The sequence below is a fragment of the Balearica regulorum genome, chromosome Z (assembly GCF_011004875.1).
Source record: "Balearica regulorum gibbericeps isolate bBalReg1 chromosome Z, bBalReg1.pri, whole genome shotgun sequence".
Lineage (NCBI taxonomy): Eukaryota > Metazoa > Chordata > Aves > Gruiformes > Gruidae > Balearica > Balearica regulorum.
Genome location: NC_046220.1, coordinates 16,929,106 through 16,951,444, shown reverse-complemented (window position 1 = coordinate 16,951,444; position 22,339 = coordinate 16,929,106). Strand labels below are relative to the sequence as shown.

The 22,339-nt window shown below is 40.4% G+C and overlaps 1 protein-coding gene across 4 annotated transcripts in view; it reads right to left on the bottom strand.

The window, feature by feature from the left end:
• Window positions 1-22,339, bottom strand: part of ACO1 (aconitase 1) — a 36,205-nt gene that overhangs the window by 7,433 nt on the left and 6,433 nt on the right. For 3 of the 4 annotated variants that reach the window (XM_075740072.1, XM_075740071.1, XM_075740070.1), the window contains exons 2-15: window positions 19,309-19,429; window positions 17,519-17,687; window positions 14,425-14,562; window positions 12,960-13,029; window positions 12,669-12,852; window positions 9,820-9,959; window positions 8,617-8,788; window positions 8,038-8,138; window positions 7,057-7,173; window positions 5,694-5,853; window positions 3,171-3,306; window positions 2,602-2,686; window positions 2,163-2,319; window positions 1,486-1,610 (exon numbers count right to left, since the gene is read on the bottom strand). In XM_075740072.1, the coding sequence (XP_075596187.1) occupies window positions 1,486-1,610; window positions 2,163-2,319; window positions 2,602-2,686; window positions 3,171-3,306; window positions 5,694-5,853; window positions 7,057-7,173; window positions 8,038-8,138; window positions 8,617-8,788; window positions 9,820-9,959; window positions 12,669-12,852; window positions 12,960-13,029; window positions 14,425-14,562; window positions 17,519-17,687; window positions 19,309-19,405 (1,851 nt within the window). In that variant the 5' untranslated portion in view covers window positions 19,406-19,429. Of the gene's footprint in view, window positions 1-1,485; window positions 1,611-2,162; window positions 2,320-2,601; window positions 2,687-3,170; window positions 3,307-5,693; window positions 5,854-7,056; window positions 7,174-8,037; window positions 8,139-8,616; window positions 8,789-9,819; window positions 9,960-12,668; window positions 12,853-12,959; window positions 13,030-14,424; window positions 14,563-14,692; window positions 17,688-19,308; window positions 19,430-22,339 lie in introns of all 4 variants that reach the window. The other variant, XM_075740073.1, reaches the window with a different exon arrangement.

Here is a 22,339-nt window from a genome sequence, read left to right as displayed (position 1 = left end):
TATCAGTAATCTTAAGAAGCTTTCCTAACATGTAAACCATAACACTATTTTGTTTCAACACCTGGAAGGAAGCTTGCAGGAAGACATTACCAAGTACAAGTTTTTTTCTGATTATTGTGATAAGCAGCACAGAGCGTAGTTGGAGGCCTGTAGCTAGTGGTGTGCCCCAGGGGTCAGTACTGGGTCCAGTCTTATTCAACATATTCATCAGTGACCTGGACGAGGGGACAGAGTGTACCCTCAGCAAGTTTGCTGACAACACAGAACTGAGAGGAGTGGCCAACACACCAGAAAGCTGCGCTGCCATTCAGTGAGATCTGGACAGGCTGGAGAGTTGGGTGGAGAGGAACCATGTGAAATTCGATAAGGGCAAGTGTAGGGTCCTGCACCTAGGGAAGAACAACTCCAGGTACCAGTACAGGTTAGGGCTTGACCTGGTGGGAAGCAGCGCTGTGGAGAAGGACCCGGGAGTGCTGGTGGACAACAAGTTCTCCATGAGCCAGCAATGTGCCCTCGTGGCCAAGAAGGCCAAAGGTATCCTGGGCTGCATTAAGAAGAGCATGGCCAGCAGGTCAAGGGAGGTTATCCTCGCCCTCTACTCTGCCCTGGTGAGGCCACCTCTAGAATCTTGTGTCCAGTTCTGGGCTCCCCAGTTCAAGACAGACAGGGAACTACTGGAGGGAATCCAGTGGAGGGCTACAAAGACGATAAGGGGACTGGAGCGTCTCTCGTATGAGGAAAGACTGAGGGAGTCTCTTTAGTCTGGAGGAGAGAAGACTGAGACGGGCTCTGAGCATCACTTATAAATATCTAAAGGGCAGGTGTCAAGAGGATGGGGCCAGACTCTTCTCAATGGTGCCCAGACACAGGACAAGGGGCAATGAGCACCAACTGGAACACAGGAAGTTCCATCTGAACATGAGAAACTTCTTTACTCTGAGGGTGACCGAGCACTGGAACAGGTTGCCCAGAGAGGTTGTGGAGTCTCCTTCTCGGGAGATACTCAAAACCCACCCGGACACAGTCCTCTGCAACGTGCTCTAGGTGATCCTGCTTTAGCTGCTTTAGCAGGGAGGCTGGACTAGATGATCTCCAGAGGTCCCTTTCAACCCCTACCATTCTGTGATTCTGATGTGAATGCTATTTAATAATGCAAACAAATTTTATGTCAGCTCAAAGAAAACAAGTATCTGTTAAGCTGGAATATCTCACTTTCTAAGATCAGTCTGGGATAACTGTTTAAAAGACATCATCTATATGTTATATTAAAAAAAATTATTAAGGACATTTCAGGACATGACTGTCTGTAAGAACCAATTAATTAACCAGAAGCCATTAAAAAACAAATCTCATTTGAATACTTGTCAGAACAGGAGCAACAGCATTAGAAGGAAAAGGTTCATTTCATTATCAAGACCAGCTTATTTAACATCTTCAGAATGGCACAGTACATCAATCAAACTACTGCCCCAGGGATTAGTTCACCTCTATTTTTTGGTAGACCTCCTTGAACATCCCAGGAATAACAAATTGACGCTCAACAGCCTGAATCTCATTTCTTGTTGGCCAGATATCTTTCAGGAAAATCTTCTTCCCTGAAGCATTTATTCCTGTAGAAAATGGTATTATTACGTTTGTTGCATAAATTTTCCACTAAGAAAGAAATAAAGTTTATCATGGTGTCCTTTAGCTATGTGTTCCGTCTAACCTTGTTAACACTCATGAGACACACTTTATGTCACCTACTAGGGTCAAGTTTATGAGGCCCTCTTCTGTCAGACAATGCCTGTACATATACCTTCTTTTGTGATTTCCAGTGGCCTTCCAGGATAATTTATAGAATAATTTAGGTTGGAAAGGTTTTTTGAGAGTTGTCTAGCTGAGCTACCTGCTCAAAGAAAGTCTACTAGGTCAGGTTGCTCATTGTAGACTGCCAGCCAGATATAATCAAAAAGATACCCCTGTCAAATTCTAATACTGGTCAGGCTTGGCTTCCTGCTTTCTCCATCATACAGGCTCTGTTTCTTTACAATTGCATACTTTGTATCCCAGAGGTACTCAGTAATTTGAAGCATCTCACTAGGACAAATGTTTCTGAAGAGCTTAATTCCAACCAGTTTAGTTTATAAGCTGTGAAAAGAAGCATCCTGACACCACCTTACCCAAAGGCTCTTTCTCAAAGTTGATTCGGATAGTTCCTGCAATTGCATAGGCTATTACCAGTGGTGGGGAGGCTAGGTAGTTAGCACGGGTGTTGGGATGGACACGTCCTTCAAAATTCCTATTGCCAGACAACACACCCACTGCTACGAGGTCTCCCTGTAAGAGAGAGTTTGAGACAAAGGTAGCTGGAGGTGCTTGCAGACTCCACACCCCCAGCAGATCTGCAGAGATGCACCATGCTGCAACATCAATGACTGGACAGTCACAGAACTGTCTCCTTCAAAACAATCCCAAAGCACTTCCCACAGAAAAGAGAATATAGACTGAATTTACTTCACACACAGCTGAGAAGAGTTAGTGCACAGTATGACACAGCTAAGAACACCACACAACAGAGAATGGCTTCCCTAAATAAACTGCACAGGAAAAACTGCATACCTGTGTAATGGCCTCAACAACAGGCTCTGGTAGGGGTCCACTGTTGCCAATACATGTCATACAGCCATAACCCACCACATCAAACCTAGACAGAACACAAAAATCATCAGTAAACAAAAAACATATTGTGGAACAAGATGCTTAACTCCTTAGCAGTTGGCTAGGGTTACTTTCAGAAGAGGTACTGTTTTAAACAAATGAATTGCTGCAGAAAACAGCATTTTTGAAAACACTCAATTTTTATCATTGCAGTGACTATCCATGCACACAGAATGAAGATCTAGGAAATGCGTTACCTAGCAAGATGAACAACAATATTAAAACCACTAGTCTTGAAAAATAACCCATTTTACTGCTTAAGAACATGAATCTTCAAGAAGCTACAGCAGGCATCAGGCCTTCTCTCGGCACAAAGTCAGAAAGCACAACAGCAATGCATTAACTCATGCAGGATCATGCCATAGGGTACCTGCCATATCTTTTAAGCTGTACAGAGAAATAGTTATTCTGTTGCATCGCTTATCATCAATACTTTTAGTTAAGCAGCCATAGGAGAAAAGCACTCTTACCCTAGTTGGGAAAGGTAACTCATAACTCCACTCTCCCTCAGATAGTAAGTGACAACCCCACTTCCTGGGGATAGGCTAGTTTTAATGTATGGCTTCACTGTCAAACCAGCTTCAACAGCTTTCTTAGCAAGCAATCCTGAAAAATGCAAGGGATAGTTGTAATTTTTTCTGGAAGTGGCACAGTTTGGTGGATCAACAGGTTAACAGAAGTACCATTAAACAACTGGAAATCCAGAGCTCCTGGATACTTTTGAAAATGTGACCATGAACAAATGATCATCCTAGGACCCAAGAGCCTGACAGCCTGTTTGAAAGTGTTGGCTTCTGTTTTCCTGCCAATATCAGTTCTGGGGAAAAAAAAAAAAGCAAAGTCAAACTCTAAAAACTGGCAAGGAAATGCCAGAACTTAAGTTGCTTTGAGCAACCTTAATCCAACACGTTTCTAAAGTCAAATTAGGCTGTTAAGGCTTCTACAGCATACGCTATCCCCACAGCCAGAGAGCCCCTGCATATCATTTAATGCAGAGGATATACAGCGGTAGTTTGAAACAATTATTCATATGTTGGATTTCTTTTAGCTTGGTTAGTTAGTGTGGGAACACTGCATGTTTTACTTACTTTCATTTCAAACCTTACTCTGAAAGCCAAATTATCATGTCTCTTGTGGGCATCTCAGATATTCTCAACACTGTAGTGTACAAACAGTTACTGTAGACTAAGAGAATTACTTTTTCCCTCCTTGTCAAGGTCAAAGCTTAAGCACCGCTGTATGGAAAAGCAGAAAAGGTAAGAGTACCCACTAAATCTGAGTGCATATGCTGAGATCCTTAGGACTACATTCTTCAGGCTGCTGTGCATTAAGTAGTGAATGTGTTCAAAGTACCAACTCTACTTGAATCTGCAGAGCACTCTACACTTTAAACCCACAGAGCTATTAAGCCAAGCAGGCTGAAAGATCAGCATCCCCGCTGCCACAGAGAGGGTTAAAAATACATGCCATTAGCTTGAGAGCCAAACACTTGGGGAAAATATATCCTGAGCAGGTGGCACAACTGTGGGATACACCCACCTAGAACTAAGGGAATAGGACAGAGCACAGATAGTCTGCCTGGAGGAAACCTACTTCATGATGCTTGAAGAAATACAGCTCTATTTCTGTGATCATGATGAGGACAGACCTGAGGAAAGAAGTATGCTGATTTGTCTTTCCTGTCAAGGACAAGTGAACTGGGAGACTTTGTTCAATTCTTTTCCTCTCAAAGGAGTAAGAAATAGAGCAGGTCTCTCCTCCACTTTCGTTTCTACCTCACATCCTGGTTTATGATGGACTTTGTCCCTGTAGCTAGGAGTTGAAAGACTTTTTGCGCCTGGGAGGAGGGTGAGCTGCCAGTAGCATAGAGCACCCAAAGAAAGATGCTAGCCCAAGAACAGGTGACAAATATCACATTGACAAACTAAACACAAAGTGATTGTTGCCAAAGGCTGTCCACAAGCCAAGATCTTCCCAGCACCACACAGGAACAAAGGAGACAAATTACATGACTTCAACCAGTAAGCAATCCTCTCTGGTCAAGGGCCCTTGCATTTCCCATTGCACCTCCTTCTGACCTTTGTAGAAAATAAGCCTGCATCCTACAAACTGTTTGACAGACTAGGAAGCCCCAATGTGGTGATGACCTTACAGTGTCAGGTAATGTCTATGTATATGTATGTGGAGGAGAGAAAGAAATATGTGGGCATGGAACCAAACATCTGGGAAAGAGGGCTGAACTGGGCTAAGTATAGACTGAACCCTTTGAGCTGACTCTCTTCATTTGTGTTTTGTTCCCAGAAGCACACATTTGGAATGAGAAAGTTTCTGCCCAGACTAGCCAGGTTAAAAATGAACAACCTCCTGAAAATTAACACAACCAACTCAGACTAACTGTTTTGTAGGAATGGTGATGAGCAAGGAAGTGGGGGATACAAAGCCCACTCCCAACCACTTCTTGGATGCAGTTCAGATGTAAATGACAAGGCTGTTAAATATGGCAATCCCTGAGAACGGAATTTTCCTCCTCTACTCACCCCCCCCACATGCCCTTAGACTTGCTGTAAACAACTCGATCCACCTCTAGCTAAGTGTGTGTTTTGTACTCCGCTGCCAGACCACAGCACTTTCAGACTCAAACCCATAGACCCTTCTTCACTGTCCCTCTTCTTGCAGCTCTGAGTTTCAATAGCCTCATCTCAACTCTATATAAACAGCTTCCGTGCATTTGAACAAGTGTCAGAGGTGCTGGTTAATTCAGTTCTAGCTTGCCCTGTAGAGAAGACAGCACAGGAAAAATAATTTTTCTTCAACCTACATTGTTAGCTACCATTTCCAGAATTCCTTCTGCTGCCCTTAGGGACTAAGCTCAGCTTTAGCACTCCAAATGACAAAACCAGCACTGCACATACAGAATTACATCAGTGTTGTATTTGTCTTTAGGACACATAGCCAGAGCCATAAACTGCTGCACATTAGGCAAATAAACTTACCTGCTCCCAACATAACTGAGGGGTTACTGGTGTTTGTACAGCTTGTAATGGCAGCAATCACTACTGAACCATGAGCAAGCTCAAAGTCACAGCCTTCAAAATTAAATTTGACTATGCTGTTGTGTTGGTCTGGGGCAATTTGGAATCCCTTGAATCCTTGCTGTAAGAAGAGAAAGTAAGAACCAAAAGGATGTGGTTAATATCAGTATTTTGACTGGAAATTAGTATAGGCTGGGAGTTTCACAAATGAGAAGTGTCTGTCAGTCACATCCATGCTTGCACTTTTAGGTCTGGTGGTAAAGGCTTATATCTCTGGTTAGTCAAAGTGGCAGACAAAAGTTATTTTTCTGGGGTCTTTTACTGGTAAAAGAAGCAGCCTTTGCAGCACAATATATTTCTATTTTCTTCCTGCATGAATATATCCTTCCTCAGACTGCTCAGATGCTTCTTTCTCCCATATGCTCCAGATTCCTGACCACATATAATCTAGTTACACAATCCAGTCCTGAGCTCTAACACATCAGGTTTTTAAAGCCATGAATATCAAATGGCTCAAAATACTAAGAGCTGACTTGAGAGGCAAAAGCCTGACAGTTGAAAAAAACCCAAAGAGCATGAAGGCACTGTTCACACCATGAAAAATTACATTTAGAGATCAGAAAGCATAAGGTCATTTAATGGAGTTTGGAACATGTAACAAAACAAGAATTGCTGTAGAATTGTGGAATTGCTGTAGTTTAAGTTTCTTGATATACATCCCTAGAGTTCTGTACTGCCTTTAACAAGGGAATCAGATAAGGATTCAAACTGATTTTAGAAACTTAAGTGTTTAGGCATATTAATTCAAATTAAAATATTGCTCTTCTTCCAATGGCCATTTTTGACTGGATGACGGAGAGAGAAGTCTTTTTTTCCCTGTCTTTACCACCAACATCGAAGAGTCATGGAGAAACATGCAGTTCTGATCTGCTGAATAGATTCAGTACTGAATGCAAAACTATGTTGTAGAGCTGAGGGCATAACCTGCTTGGAAAGCTGAAAAGCTGGGTAGTTAGCACAGAGCTCAATGCAGTAGCTACTTGGTCCACTTTACTAACACCACCCATCATGGCTACTTCAGAAATCCCTAGTATATGTCGAAACCACTACTTCAATAGGACACGAACACCTTCGTGAGAAGCATCGTGCCAATTTTAAACTACCCATTGTTGATGTCATTTTCTAAACTGCATTCAAACATCCTCATTTACTTTTCAATAGGCAAACAACACACAAGTTAACCCTGGAATGTAGTTCCTGAACACTAGACAGCTTTTAGAGGTATGCATTAGTTTGTATGACCTATGTATTTCCTAGTTCCTACCTTGGCTCCCAGACAAGTCTCAAAGTCCTTCTTCATATCTGACACAGCAACCTTGTCCTGAGGTCTTTTTGGTCCACTGCAGCAAGGCACGACAGTATGGAGATCCAACTCAACAACCTATTCAGTAAGAGGAACAGAAAACGGTTCAGCACCGCATGACAAGCTGAAGCCAGTTAAGCCACAGGTATGCTTACTTCTGCTGTTGAACCAAGGCTAAGTCTGCACATCTTTATATTTGTTTGCAGAAATTATCAAAGACATATGAGATGGGAAATATCAGAAGAAAAGGAACAATTCTACTTTTAGACCCTGCCAGCTCCCAGGTATGGCTCTTGGTACCTGGTATGGTACCCCAGTTATTGAAAACCCAATATGTGACTAAAGCATCTAAATACAGATGATTTTGGGAATTATTTCCTTTCACATGCTAGCAGCAAGGTCCTCTTCAGAAAACAATGATGTGAAGAAATCCTGGTACTGGTATAAACCAAAGCAGATTATTCATCTCGGCCCTGGGGAAAACATTCAGTCTATTATGAAACAGAGATTATCATATTGTCCTGTTCCTCACCCACGTTTCAACTTCATTTTTATACTGTGCTGCATCTTTCCATATTTACTAATATGGAAAAAAAAAAGAAGGGTAAAACTGGGACAAAACTTATGCAGACAACAGTCACACTATCTTCATAGCTGTGGTTGAGTCTGGACTGGACTTCTCAAAACTACCTGGATCAAATTGCAGAATCTGCACCAGCTAGAGCTCAACTGAGAGCCAATCTATACCTATGCCCAAGTTGTCACACCTGGAGAGCTAGCTGACTCATTCCACTGAACCCTACATTAAGACAGCTGTGGGGACAAAGCCAAAGGTTAAGGAGTCCTTTGACTATTTCTCAGTTTCTGCGAAAAACAGACAATTGTCACATTAAAATAGGGCAGGGCACAAAGCAAGGAAACAGAAGACAGACTAGTTTCTACCTGTGTGAAGTCCGGATCCTGAGAGGAGTTCTTGAAATCTCTTAGCATTCCCACAGCCTCAAGATACCTTTTTGTGCACATAACTTTCTCTTTATCACGGCCTAAAGTAAAAGCCAGATATAGCAAAAACAAAATGCAAATGGAACTGAGGAACTACTATATGTCAGAAAGAAAAAAATGCATTAACAGGCTATTTCACTGTTCACACTGTACATTGCACTACAAGACCCTTTCAGCACAAATATTAGAGACTCACTAGAAACAAAGTGATTGAGCAGACTTAGTGGCTTTTGCAGAACAAAAACTTAGGTTCCTGCTTCTGTCATCTGGACAAGCTAGGTTCGGGCAGGGCTAAGCAGGCAGTTAGCTGGGAAGCAGTCTAGAACTCAACTCCTTCTAAACATGGACCCTAAGAGCAATAAAGCCTGAGTAAGCAAGTGTGGATTTAAAAAAAAAAAAAAGAAGCACTCAAGCTCAGAAGGCTCCACCTGATTCAGCCCCATTGCTGGCTACACCATATAGGCCTGAAGTCCTTGCTTTCAATTACACCTTTAACTCATGGTCTTTTCTTACACTCACCAGTTTGTATCAGGTACCCAATGCTAATATCATCCACTGGGAAATAGGCAGCTGTTGCTCCATACTCTGGACACATATTGGCAATGGTGGCTCGATCTGCAATTGATAGCTGGGCTACACCAGGACCAAAAAACTCCACAAATTTACCCACGACTCCAAATTGGCGAAGGTGCTGTTATAAAAACATAGTGCCTGTGTCATTGCTAGGTGTCAAACAACCTGAGCATGTATGTATTTTATGAAATCCAACTTTCGACTTCAGAGAAACCTTTTTTTGAAGGTTTCTATAGCCATTTGATACCAGGAAGCTTTGGTAAACTAAATCACAAAGATGATGACACAGAGATGTAAAGTTTCAATAATAAGGTACAACACAGGGATGTATTCCTTCTAAACTTGCTGTTCCTCTCATTTAAACTAGAGTCTATCTTAGAACAACTGTTTAGAATGTCATGTTTAGAAAAATAGAGAGGAGAACAGTATGGGGTCTTTAGCCAGCAAACCCAGAAAGTGGGCAAACAAGAACAACCAACTGCACAAGTACATGAATCAAACTGTCAATGACTGAACACACACAGTATCTGGATGAACTCATAAAAAATGTTGGCTTTCCCCATTTGGAGGTTCTCTCTAGAGACAGCATGCCCTGATGAGCACTGTGTACCAGGCATCTGACCTCCAACAACACTAATGCTGACCCAGTAATACTCTTAATTCAGTCACAATCCACAGAGTAAATAAACCTATTGTGAACATATGAAATGTGAGTCAAACACCTGCAGATCAAAGAAATCATACTGCAGCACTTATTGTCTGTTTTCAGGTTTTACATTGCCATATTTTAAGTGGGAACTTCAAAAAAGAAAGTCACCGTGTTTCTTTTGAGACAATAGAGAAACAACATCCCTTCACAAGCAGTTGTGTTCCAAAACAGGTCTGCACATGAGGATTTGAACAAGCCATGAGATACCAGCTCTCTGTTCCATTTTGTCTGGCTTCTGGGAAACAGATTTACCTAGCAAATTTGCTGTTGTCCTTGGGCAGCTGATTCCAACCCCCACAGAGCGATAAAGCTTAAAAGAAGTCCAAAGTGACTACATGGAAGCACACACAGGGCTCCTAAACATGCAGTACAATGGCTCGGTCCTATAGAACATGCATAGCTTCCCTCAGCAATGGCAAAACAGCAGACATGTTCATTACCTTGGTAATGGTGAGCACAATGTCAGTGGATGTTACCAGTGGCTGAGGGTTTCCTAGCAGCTTATAGCCAACCACCTCAGGAAGCACCATGCTGATGGGCTGGCCCAACATCACTGCTTCTGCTTCAATGCCACCAACACCTGTACACAAAAGGAGTATACAATCCAAAGAGAGATGGTAATATGTCAAAGATAAACCCATGAAATACAATTGATGGATCATTACTTGATTTAAGGTGTGAAAGGGGAGAAAAGACAAGCAACCAGAGGGCTTAGCCTTCTGCTAAGAGGCATTCCTCATCTTGCCTCATTTTCTGCAAGGTTGGGCTTTTTAATTTTTTTCCATTTCATAGTATTATCCTTGTTCCTTGGCTATTAGATAGGATATTTGGTAAATCTAAGTAACTTACTCTGAGGACACTTGGCTTTTACAGTGACAGATGTAAAGGTTTTATTTAATGACTTAAACATGCAATGCATAAACAAAGAATGACTGAACATGGTGTGCTGTGAGTGAAATGTATGCAGACCATGACTATTGGTCACCAAACAAAAAGTTATTTTGAAGGAAGGAAAGATTATTAGAGTCAAGAGTATAGACTATTGTAAAGAATACTAATCAAAAAGCTACTTGTTCAGACAGAAGTATTTTCCTTATGTCTATTAAGTTTCAACAGGGCTTGGGCATGTGCAGGTGGGAACCTTTGTGTAAGCACACCTTCAGTATTAGAGGAACACAATTCAAGTGACTACTTCATTTTGCTAATAAAAAGTATCAAGATGTCATAGTCATATGCAATCTAAGAAATCCATGACGTTTACTAGCCATTTGGCATTAGGCAGCAGTTTTGTAACTTTTTCCCTGTAGAAAGTCCCTTTTATGTTTATCTTCTACTTACAAACCTCCTTCTACCTTTTGTTTAGTTTAATTAATACTGAGCTAGAACAAATGGCCTGTAATAGTTGCTTATGTATGCCAAACCACTACTCCTATCCTTTTTCCCACTCAATGTAATAATGGTTCTGAAAAATAATTTCAAATTTATTTTATGCAAAATGATATACCTATGTTAATTAAAAAGATGATTCTGTGATAGATCAAATCACGCGACTCCTTTCACTAGGTGTTGAATCATTTTTAAACAGTCAAGTTATCTGACATGACTGACAGGCTACCACAGACAGACATGAATCAAGTTCAGTGTTACCAGCCACTAGCAAGAAATGCCAGATCCAATAGTACGTGCTTTGAGCATGTATGGTATGGGCTATGCCCAGCCATATTTTTCACATTCTGGAGGAAAAGGAGGCTAAGTTTACAGACACGCTCTTCCAAGCAGCTACTGGTGTCACATCATCTAAATGACAGCTCCATGGGTGAGGTACAACCAAATACAGAATGAGAGAGACATCTCTTATCCCAAGATAAGAGATACCATGGTTTTAAATAAAGTGAACTTGTTTATATTTGTATTCCAAGTCAGCAGGAATTCTTCCATTCTTGATAGAAAGTCCCAATCGACCAATATTACTACAGTAGTACAGATGGGGTAGAAACAACACAATGTCCTACTTCTATCACATGTGGTACTCAGAATTTGACAACAATCTTTCTGAACAACTAGCAAATGCTGTTTAAATACACAATGACTTCTGTATTTGTATGGTATCTATTTCAATAGGGCTCCTATCACCATATTACAGGAAGATAAAAAGCTCAACTGAAGTTTTTGCTACCATGTGTGGGATGATTGCAAATACCTTAATTTCATACCAACTTATTTAGTCTATAATTCAAACACTGCAGTTTGCCACTACAAGCAAAAAAGGAATTTTGTATTTATTTCTGTAACAAGTATTTTGCAGACTACTGGCATTTGAACAGAGTGCTTTTTTTTCACAATTGCCATATTTAGCTCACTCAGATTCAACTTTCAGTGTCTTCAATCTAATACAGCACTTACAGTAATTTTTGATAAGGCAACACTCTGAAAGTAGCTAAGTGACTAAGGAACAAATAGATGTTCAGTGATGCTTCAACTCCTTTGCCTTCCCAAATGACTAAAATGCTTCCAGAAGTCTTATTTATTATTTTTCTGCTTCCTTGTGATTTGAATGCAGAATATATTAAAAAAACCCCAAAATACAAACCACCACCACCTGCACCAGAAATCATCTGAGGCTGTTATCAGATCAGGGAGCTTAGTTACAAAGTCTTTAATAACTGTAACAGACCTTATGTGGTTCCTTAAATTTGGGGTTAGTCTGTGTACTGTGTCTAGCTGGCACAGAGGTAACTTTACAGCAGCCCATATAGTGCTGTGTTTTAGACTTGTGACCAAATCAGTATTGTAACACACCAATGTTTTAGCTATTGCTGAGCAGTGCTTACAGTGTCATGGTCTTTTCTGTTTTTCACTCTGCCTCTCAGCAAGTGGGCAAGGAGGGGACACAGCCAGGACAGCTGACCCGAACTGATCAAAAAGATATTCCATGCCATATAACCTCATGTTCAGCATTAAAACTGGGAGGCAGGAGTAATTTTTCCAAAGTAGCTGTTGCCCAGGGACTGGGTGGGCTTTGGTATGCTGGTGCGAGGTGGTAACTGATTGTCTTTCCATTTCATTTCCTTCCCCACTCTGCCTTCACTTATTAAACTGTCTTTGTCTTGACCAATGAGTTTTTTCTTGCATTTGCCCTTCAGATTCTCTTCCCACCCCCATCCTGCTGGCAGGAATAGTGAGTGAGCAACTAGGTGGGGGCTAATCTGACAGCCAGGGTCAACTCATCAGAGTCTGAAACACAGCTTAGTCAGCCAACAGACTATTCATGATATGCTACTGCACATACCCCAGCCAAGTACTCCCAAGCCATCTATCATAGTGGTGTGCGAGTCAGTGCCCACCACGCTGTCTGGATAGTAGTAGCCATCCTGATCCATCACCACTCTTGCCAAGTACTCCAAGTTCACTTGATGAATGATCCCAGAGCCTGGTGGAATAATCCTCATGTTTTTAAAAGCCTGAGACCCCCACTGAAACAGAAGGAATTAGAATAAAAATTTTCAATACACATGAGCACTGGAAGAACTTTTGTTCATTGCACTTTTTTCTGTACAAATAAGATTAATTCTTTCAGTACCTTTAAGAATTCAAACCTTTCTTTGTTCCTTTCAAATTCCAAGTCCTGATTTTTTTGCAAGCTGTCTGATCTGCAAGTTAAAATAATCAGCTGTCAGAACTGAAAGTATCCATCTGAAATTCATGTCTGGTCAGATATACCCAAAGGTTGAAAGAAAAGAAAAGTTATTAGCTAATCTTAATGCTGATCATCTCATCTTTTTAATCTCACTCCAGCTGTGAACTGCAGGCAACCAATGAAAAGGATTTAAGAAGTCTGAAGAGATAATACCTGAAGTCTGGTTCAAATGTGAGTGCTAATCTGCATATTATAAGCGTGGTAGGCCAAAACTTGTATCTTGGGAAAAGCTACACTACATGTTCGAGCAATGTGAAGCTTCCAACATCTAAATCCAAAGCAATCAAAGCAGTAAAGGGAACTGGAATACAACAGCCCTGCAACTTCAGTTAAAAAGAGGATATCACTGATGATACAATGCTGCCTGAAGCCCCTGTGTTTCGAAGCACAAAGGGATAACAAACTTTTCACTTGAATCTGCTGCCTAATTTAGGCCTGAAGAGTTTGAAAGAACTGAAGCGTAGGGCTGGCCAATGTTCTCTCCATATATACATGGGCCTAATAGAAATAAATAAGGCTGTAACAAAAAGTAATTGTTAGCAAAAAATTATCTAAATTATGTCCTAGATACTCCCGATAACATAAAATGAATGTTATTAAAATAATACAGAAAAAGACCAATAATAGTTGATTTTCTCCTACGGTAAAGATGAAATCACATCTTGTTCACACCAAATTAGTGAAGAAAGGCCTAAAGAAAGTTCAGTAGGCCCACGTTTAGATACCATGGACGATAGAAGGACCCCTACGCAGAGGTCTTTCATTGTGGGTCTGGTGAGTGCTCGTCTCTTTGTAGCATGCTGAGGATTGAATAGCACTTTGTTTCTTTCCTGTATTTATAGGGGCCATGTTAATAAGTGTCTTGTACTCTTCCGTGTGAAGGCACTGAACTAGCAAACAGTTCCTCAGAGCTGGGCTAGGGCAGCTTAGGTCTATTCTTCTATGAATAAAGAGGAAAGGAGACATTCTTGTTTGTCCTTTCCAAAAACCCCTACGGAGTCAAAAAAGTGCATGTGGAAAAAAGCTATTTCTGAGCAACTAATAATAATGCAGTATTATTATGGAAAATTATGATCACCACAGGTCTGGAATGAGCCTGTTTCTATCGACATTTAGTCCAGCATTCTGCTGCTGAGAGATACACCACATAAAAAACAAAATTCCCCCATCTAATTCACAGCAACTGATGCAATAGTCTAACTTAAACACTTACTTCTTAGAGTCTAGGATGTTATAGTCCAAATGCTAAGAATATCACCAATGGAACTACCTTTATTAGTAGTAGTATAGTAACCGGATCCAGCTTGTTTACTAACATTAAGTAGTAGGAGCTATTTTATATCCTTACCGCCTGTTAAAGTCAACCTGGATGGAGTGATCTATCACTAGATCAGCAGGACAGATAGGATTGATTTTTTCAGGGTCCCCACCAAGTTTCTTCACAGCATCACGCATTGCAGCAAAGTCAACCACAGCAGGTACCCCACTAGAACAGAAGAGAAATAGGCAAGGTGAAACAATTTGGAAAAGAAAAAAACAACAAAACAAACGTAACCTAGATCCTGAGATGCAAAACAGACACCTACTGTCCCACAGAAAGCAAACCACAGCCTTACCCTGAGTCTTGGGATCATCACTCTATGGCAGACACAGTACCCTTGGGAAGACAAAATCAGAAGAACAGAAGGAACAGAACTGTATCTATATCCTGAAAACTGTAAGAATGTAAAGCTAAAACCAGAATTCATCAAGTAACAGAAGCAGTTTAACATGGTTGGCTGGGAATCCGGAAACTTAGTCCTAGTCAGCATTCCTCTGGGACCCTGAACTGGTTTCACTTGTTTTGCTCTGTTCCTCTCTCTTCCCCAATTTGTTTAAAAAAGAAGGGGGGAGGGGGAAAATTACAATGTCCTTTCTTTGATTCTTTGTTATGTTTAGTTAACTGATTTTAAGGCAAGGGTCACTTCTTCCAAGTTTTGCAAAGCACAGGAGAATCTTCTCCATAATTAGGACTCTTTGATACTTTCCATGCTTCAAGAGAAACTAGCAGGGCATCAGATTTCTGAATTTACAAAGGACATGACAGCAAAACACCTTTGCAGAACAACTGTATTTTCAGAAGTGGATTTAATCACCCCGGGCAGATCACTGGAAAAACATGGAAGGCAGAAATAAGGTGTACCTTTTATCTTTACGAACAAATTTTTGTACTTACCTTAAAAAAGCCAAAACAACCTTATATCACAAATGACATTCAAACAGCATGCCTTCAGGTTACAGGCTAACATCTACACTTCTGCCTTCTCACATATCTTGTGACAATCCTGTAAACCCTTGAACTCCAGGTGACTCAAAAAGGTTAACAGGCCTTTTTTCCTTGTGTTTCTATGTCTTATTCACCCAAAACAATTTTTAAATCCCTAAATTAAGCCTTCTTTCCTAAGTGAGGTAGGTGCACTACACAGATCAAAGTGATGCATGTGAGAATCTTTCGTCCATCCTCCACTTTCAATCTAAGTTTAGTCATAAGCAAACAAGGAGTAGTAACCAGAAGTTCTGGCACTTCAACACCCATCTTACCTAATATATCATATATGTTTCCATATTTATTTTAACAAAGCTTCTGGTGCTTCTCATCACATACATTCTCAGCTTCTACAGAGGTATGTGCTACCATGACATTTTTCAGTTTGGGAAACCCTCTTGCATACGAGCCTATCTGATTTTGCTGGCTGTTGAGACAGAGCTGTCTGTGATGTGCTCATAAGGATCTGGCATCATTCAGTAACCCACTGAGAGCACCACATTTCTGCAGGAGCAGCCCAAAGCAGTGAGAGTTTATGTTTTCATCTCTGATAAGGAAGTTATTAAGATTTAAAAATATATCAGAAACAATGCAAGAAGAGGAGAAATTCCCACAGAACTCTACCTTGAAAATCCTGAGTGTTTGCAAAAACAAACAGAAAAAAAGAGTCCACATTATCTAACCTTGACATGATTAACTGATGTTGTTCAGCAGTTTGAAGCAGTTTGTTGTCACAGGATATGCATATTCCAAGAAAAATAGCAAATGCTACATTATGCTACCTAAGTGGATTTGGGGGAGGGCAGGGGTGGGAGGAAGGGAGTTCAGGAGTTACTTTGCCAGCTTACAAATGTTATACAATTGAAAAGGAACAGAGACAACATCCATCTACAGTCTTAGAAAAAACAGGATAATTACAGAATGATCAGATCTAGGAAATTTGATAATTCTAATCCAGGACACGTGAATGTAATTGTTGTATAGCTTCTGGAAAGTTGCCAAAGCTGCCTTTTCCAAAAGATCCCACTCAGGAACCTCTTAAGAACTCATTTTTCATGAATGCAGCTGCTCTGCCAACTTACAGGCAAATTTTTAAAACTCAGCAGGGGAGTAGGGGGCAAGAAAGAAGTTTAGTAACAAAGGGAACAACGTTTGTTTCAAAGTTTGGCTTCTGCTGTGCTCCAGCTTTTAAAATGTTAACAACAGCCAGCAAGTAAAAAAATAGCTAGGAAATCAGCATTTTTTTCAATTGAGGCTTTGCCAATTTTTCCTAATGTCTTTAGGAGCTGAGCTGCACTGGGTCTCTAGCACCAGGCCAACCTTTGGGAAAATGCACAGCAGAGGTATGAGAGCTAAGGAATTTACTGTTCTGAGAAATAAAATCAAGGAGCATGGGGTTTTACCATGGATGACTCAAACTCTCTTACAAAGGCTGAGGACAAAGGTACAAAGGACAGTAGACTTGAAAGTCAAATGCTGTATTAAAAACAGGAGCTACTGTTCAACCTGAAAATTGACTTTCCACATCTACCAGGGACTATTACATGCTAACTAACCGCACTCCAATAACAAGGCCCAGTTTTCAGTGTCCATTAGATAGGAATCTCAATTTGCATTTCTGGGAGAAAGTAGACATTTATTTTTTCAGTAGCAGATAAGTCTTTAAAAATATGTTTGGAATAATATTGACTTGGAAGAGAAAACAATGATGTGGGTTATAACTGAAAATTGAAAAAGGTAGAAAACTGAAAGCAAGAGATCCTGGGGGGTGGGGAGGGAAGAGAAAAAAAAAAAAGGCAATACACTACCACCAAACCCCCCAAACCAACAACAACAAAACCTCTAAACTCTGAATTCCCTCATTTAGATGCAATTTATCAATCCCATTTTCTTCTCATCTGTTTTGAATAGTTTCATAAAGACATTTCTCCACCCCAGAAGTACTTCATTTAATGCTTTTATCGTAAGCATTTGCCTCTCCAAGTGTTGTCTGTAGTATGGCATCCAGGAAAGCTGAAAAAGTCTTTCCAAACATTTCACTGCTATTCTTTCCCTCAGCTCACGCCTCCACCCCAAGCTGAGCATTGCTGCACTTTTAAGAGTCCCTCTTCCTAGCTGTGGAGACCATCAGACTCACGTGAAGTCTTGCAGAATAACTCTTGCAGGCTTAAACGGCACTTCAATATTCCTGTGTTGCACCTCTTTCCAGTTGAGAATATTCTCAACATCTCCCATCTTCACTAGGAACTCATCACAGTTACGGATTGCTGCTTCCAACAGGACTCGAATAGAAAATGGCAGGCGTGCTACATGGGGTAAGAGGCAAGAAACAAATTCAGTTTTTACCTTAGGGCATATGCCAGCAACTGCATAGTTCCATGCCTGGGGCAGATGAGTCCTCAAGTACTGTCCCCATATACTCAAGGCTTTATCTCAAGTTATCAAACTTTTCTAGTGTCCAGCTTTGTCAGGAGGCCAGTGTTAACTGACCTGTTCCACTCAATTCTTTGAGTAGATTTATTATCTTAGTCCCTGTGAGACGGTAGACATCTTGCTGACAGGACTCTTCCCCACAGCTCTTCCATCCTCCACAGCAATACTAGTCTGAAAACATGCTGTGCTCATGTTGTTTCTCTGCAGTTTCCTCTCACTCTTGCCACTGAGCAGTCATATAAATGCACTAGAAAAACATAATTTTCTACCTGACATGTTGGAAAGCACAGCTTTAGTGGTTTAGGCAGTCTCTTCTCCAGAAGTGGAGGATGGAACAGCAGTGACACTGTGCATCTGCTAATCTTTTACTTCAAGACAGAAATACTTATAGAAAATGAGACAAAATAATACACTGTAATAATAGCTGTTTGATTTCCTTTCAGAATATTTACATTCAAAAATCTCTTAAGAAGTTTGTCCCAACTTTCTGTACAGGGCCTCCAAGATGCAAAAGTCACTTAATCACAGTGAGACCTCATTACTGCTGTCATAAAAAAATCCCCACTATTATTCAGGAAAGTCATCCAGAATCATTTGGGTTTTTTGGTTGGGTTTTATTTGTTTGGGTTTTTTTTAAATCTTTTCTTGCCTCTCCTCACCCCATCCTTCTGTTGCTTAGTTATTCTATTTTTCTGCTGGATAGTAAGAATTGCATCCTTTTTTTCTTTAAAGAATCTGGAATTTATCAATCTTGGAATCCTGGAATGGATCCACTGGTCATACCATACATTATTTGTCTATTTCTTTAGACTCATCTCTGTTTTTCACACATCAAGTCCAACATTAATTTATTTCTCATTTACACACTATCTGAGCCTGCAATGCACATACATTGCTGACATTCAGAGAAAATGTTCCTCTTCTGTCTTCCTGGGTTCTCCTTAATCACTTGTTTCCTTTTTGAAAGGGGAAAAATACCCAACATAGAAAGCAAGTATCTATAGCTTAGAGCTCTATAAGTCAGTGGCACAGATTGTAAGATTTTTACCACTGTCACATGGAAGATGCCTAAGTGTATTCAGGAAGTGTCAGAGGAACTAAAGAAAAAGCCTCCTCAAAGGAATTCCTAGCCACTACTCTTTTTAAAAGCTGAACAATCTTTCTGGATGATTCAGTGACATCAGTGTTAGGTCCCTTCCAGCCTTTCACAGCAGCATAGCAATATATGAGAAAACTCGTGCTCTTAGTTTTGCCCAGTCCTCCTTATCCACTCAAGAAAAACAAGACTGCTGTGTGCACAGCATGTTGAGAAGAATATTACTATGATCCTGGCATTCTGGTTCTGAATTTCCAGAATTAAATTTTGCTAAATTTTTTTCTCAAGAACCATCTTTTGAATTCATAGTTCTCTCCGGAGACCAAACATCATCCAGTATCTTTTCAGGTTCTGTTCATCCATGTTAACAAAATGCTTTCCTTATGTTGTCAACTTACGATATCTCACATCTTCCAATTTGCTCAGATTAAAGAACTTCTTCAGAGGCTGTTTAGGGTCCAGAGGCTCCACAATCCGTACAAAAGGGTTGTTCATGGTTATTCAAGACCTTTAGTGTCCCTAAAACACAAAATAAAAATCAAAGCCATTTTCACAACATCTATACCGCATACAAGTATGTGTCCCACATACAGGGCCTGTACAAGACAAAAAGCATCTGTACAGTCTATGTTAGTCACATCCTTTCCCCTACATATCTACTTGTAACATGTCTTCAAGGGATAAACGGTCTGCAGGAAGATAAGAGCATTGTGAAAAATATGAATACACCACATGGTTTACAAAGGAAGTTCGATGTCTGCACTATTCTCTTCTTTACACTGCTTCTACACAGCACTTTGTGCCTCTGTGATTCATGGACCACCATGACAATATGGCCCCATTTCTTAAGTGGCATTGGTATAAAGTTAAACAGACAGGTAGTTGCATTCAAAATTAAAACCAATTCAACTAAAAGAGAAAACATGATAGTTTTAGTCTGTAACACTTTCTGGCTTAAATAAGGTTACAAACCCTGACTATGAGAGACACAAGGAACCCTCTTGATTTCAGAAAGATTTATTAGGGTCACCACCAAAAAAATAAATAAAGTAGATTCTATTGTAAACATCATTTTAGTTTCAGATATTTTCTTTTTTTGTGGTTATCCTAATGGGTTACTGGATAGAGCATTCCACTAGGACCTAGGACTTTTAGGGTTCATTTATACAAGTTAAAGTACCCTGAGATATTCCCAATATCAAGGCCAACTAGCATAGAAAGGCCTAAATTCACCTTAGAAATATCTCTCAATCTCCAGAAAAAGCTAACTGCATGCAAACTGCCTAATGGAACAGTTCCTAGGACACTCTTAAGATCTGAACTCTGCCCAGGGCTCTTTTGGGAGCACTGGTTTAGGCCAACACATGCCAAGGAGTAAGCTAACGATTTAACAGTAAAGACAATTCTCTTCCAGTGCCTGGCAACATTCCCAGTCACGATTAAATTTTTTTTTTTAGAAGAGAGATAATCACAGGCCTGATTTCCAGACCTGTTGTTTTCCCACAGCACTGTTACTGTCTTCATTCAAGTAACATTATCTTCCCTTGCCACAGTTTTTCAAACAAAAAAACCCCAAACCAACAAGGTATGAGATGCATATCCTCTGACAGGCCAAGGAGACTGGTGCAAAGGGATGCACAAAGTCCAGTATTTGTTAAAAATAGTTAATGCAAGGCCAAAGAGTGAATTAATTTATCTCACCTGTCAGTCTCATTGACTGTTCAGGGAATACTATTATGTGGAATACATTTATGGAGGATTTTTAAAGTATTCCAGCACAAATCACATTTCATAAATTTTTAAGACAACAACCAAGTTAGAGGTTAGAGTGAGATGGAGAGAGAGCAGAAATGCTGACACAGGAAGGTCCAGGGTGTAAAGCAGCAAGATACTGTAAAAGAAAGAAAAAAATCCAGAATTCTGTCAAACAAAACAATGGCAGTTTCTAGATAAAAAGTTGAATGCCCAGGGAGGTAGGCAAATGAACAGACTGCAAACACCCCCTGCCCCAAACATACCACCTCTGTCATTCCCATCTACAAGTTATTTTCTGAGATTCCTCTTCCCAGCTTTACAGATATCCATCCTGCACACAAGCCCACCAGTTTCAGGTGTCATTTCCTTTAAACAGCATGAACTACTCGATTATTCCTCTTCTAAGTAAACTCCATGCTTCTGCGATTGAGCGTGATCAAAATAAACTGCTTCCTTCATCTCCTTGCCAGCTATGCTCCTGATGAGCTTTTTTTTTGCCTTCCAAGCTGAGAACTTTATTTTATGCGTATCCACTTCTCACGGGAAAGTCTAAGGGTAGCTGAAGATAGAAGACACTGGGATATCCTCCGACAGATACAGCAGGAGGCTATTACTTTGATATGACCATAACAAGTGCACTCTACTCACTTCACATATTCTCATCTAAGTATAAATTGCAGCTGTAATATTTCCCATCCAAGTCAGTGTCTTGGCATACTGCAACAGCAATTCAAGATGCTGTAACACATTATCTACTTGTTACCATTTCTTTGCCAGACATCACCCTCTTCCCTGAACACAGCTTTTTTAGTTCACAGTATGAGATCAGTACAAACCTGCTTTCATCAGTTAGTTACGCAAATATGCCAAACTATGGGGTCACCAAGGCGTAAACACGTTTCACCTCCCAGGTCACAGTGACATGAACAATGCTGTTACAACTTTGTAAGCCATTTACAAATTCCCCCGCCAACAGGTAAAGTATCTAGACAAAATACCAAGTTGCAGCGTTGCGGTAGCAAATGTTGCAGAGCTAGAGAAGTCTCAGTCATATCAGCTATTACTTTCAGACAGTAAATTATAAACAAAGTGGTCACAACACAGAATTCAAACTAGTAATCCGCCAAAAAGATGCCAGGGAGCAATACTCTGCAGATTGAGCACACCAAATTTTTTTAAGTAATCACTGTGATAGATACATATTAACTTGTGATTGCAGCACAGAATATTTATTCACGTTTTTCAGGCTCTGAAATGTAAATATGCAAACAAGCTAATGCACAGGGGCACTGACATCTGTCTGCTTGGGACTGGCAAAGGGTCACAGGCATTGACGATGTCCAGTCCCACACAACCACAGTAAGAGCTGACCACCATAACAAAGAAAGCACTTGATCTTCTGTCTTACAACCTCAGAACTGTTTCTGCTAAAATATATGCTGATAGTAAATTATGTTCTTTCTGTAGTACATGACATAAGCATTGGCAAAAGACTCCTGATTACTAATAACTGTATTTATTACAGAAGTGCCTGAGGACAAACCAAGGACACATTTATTTTATTTCAGCTGCAGAAAGAAAAAAAAAAAAAGAAAAAAGAAGGAAAGAAGAAACCTCTGGATGAGACAACTTCTGTCTAAGCTTCAGGCCGTAAAGTAGGAACAGAACAGGCAC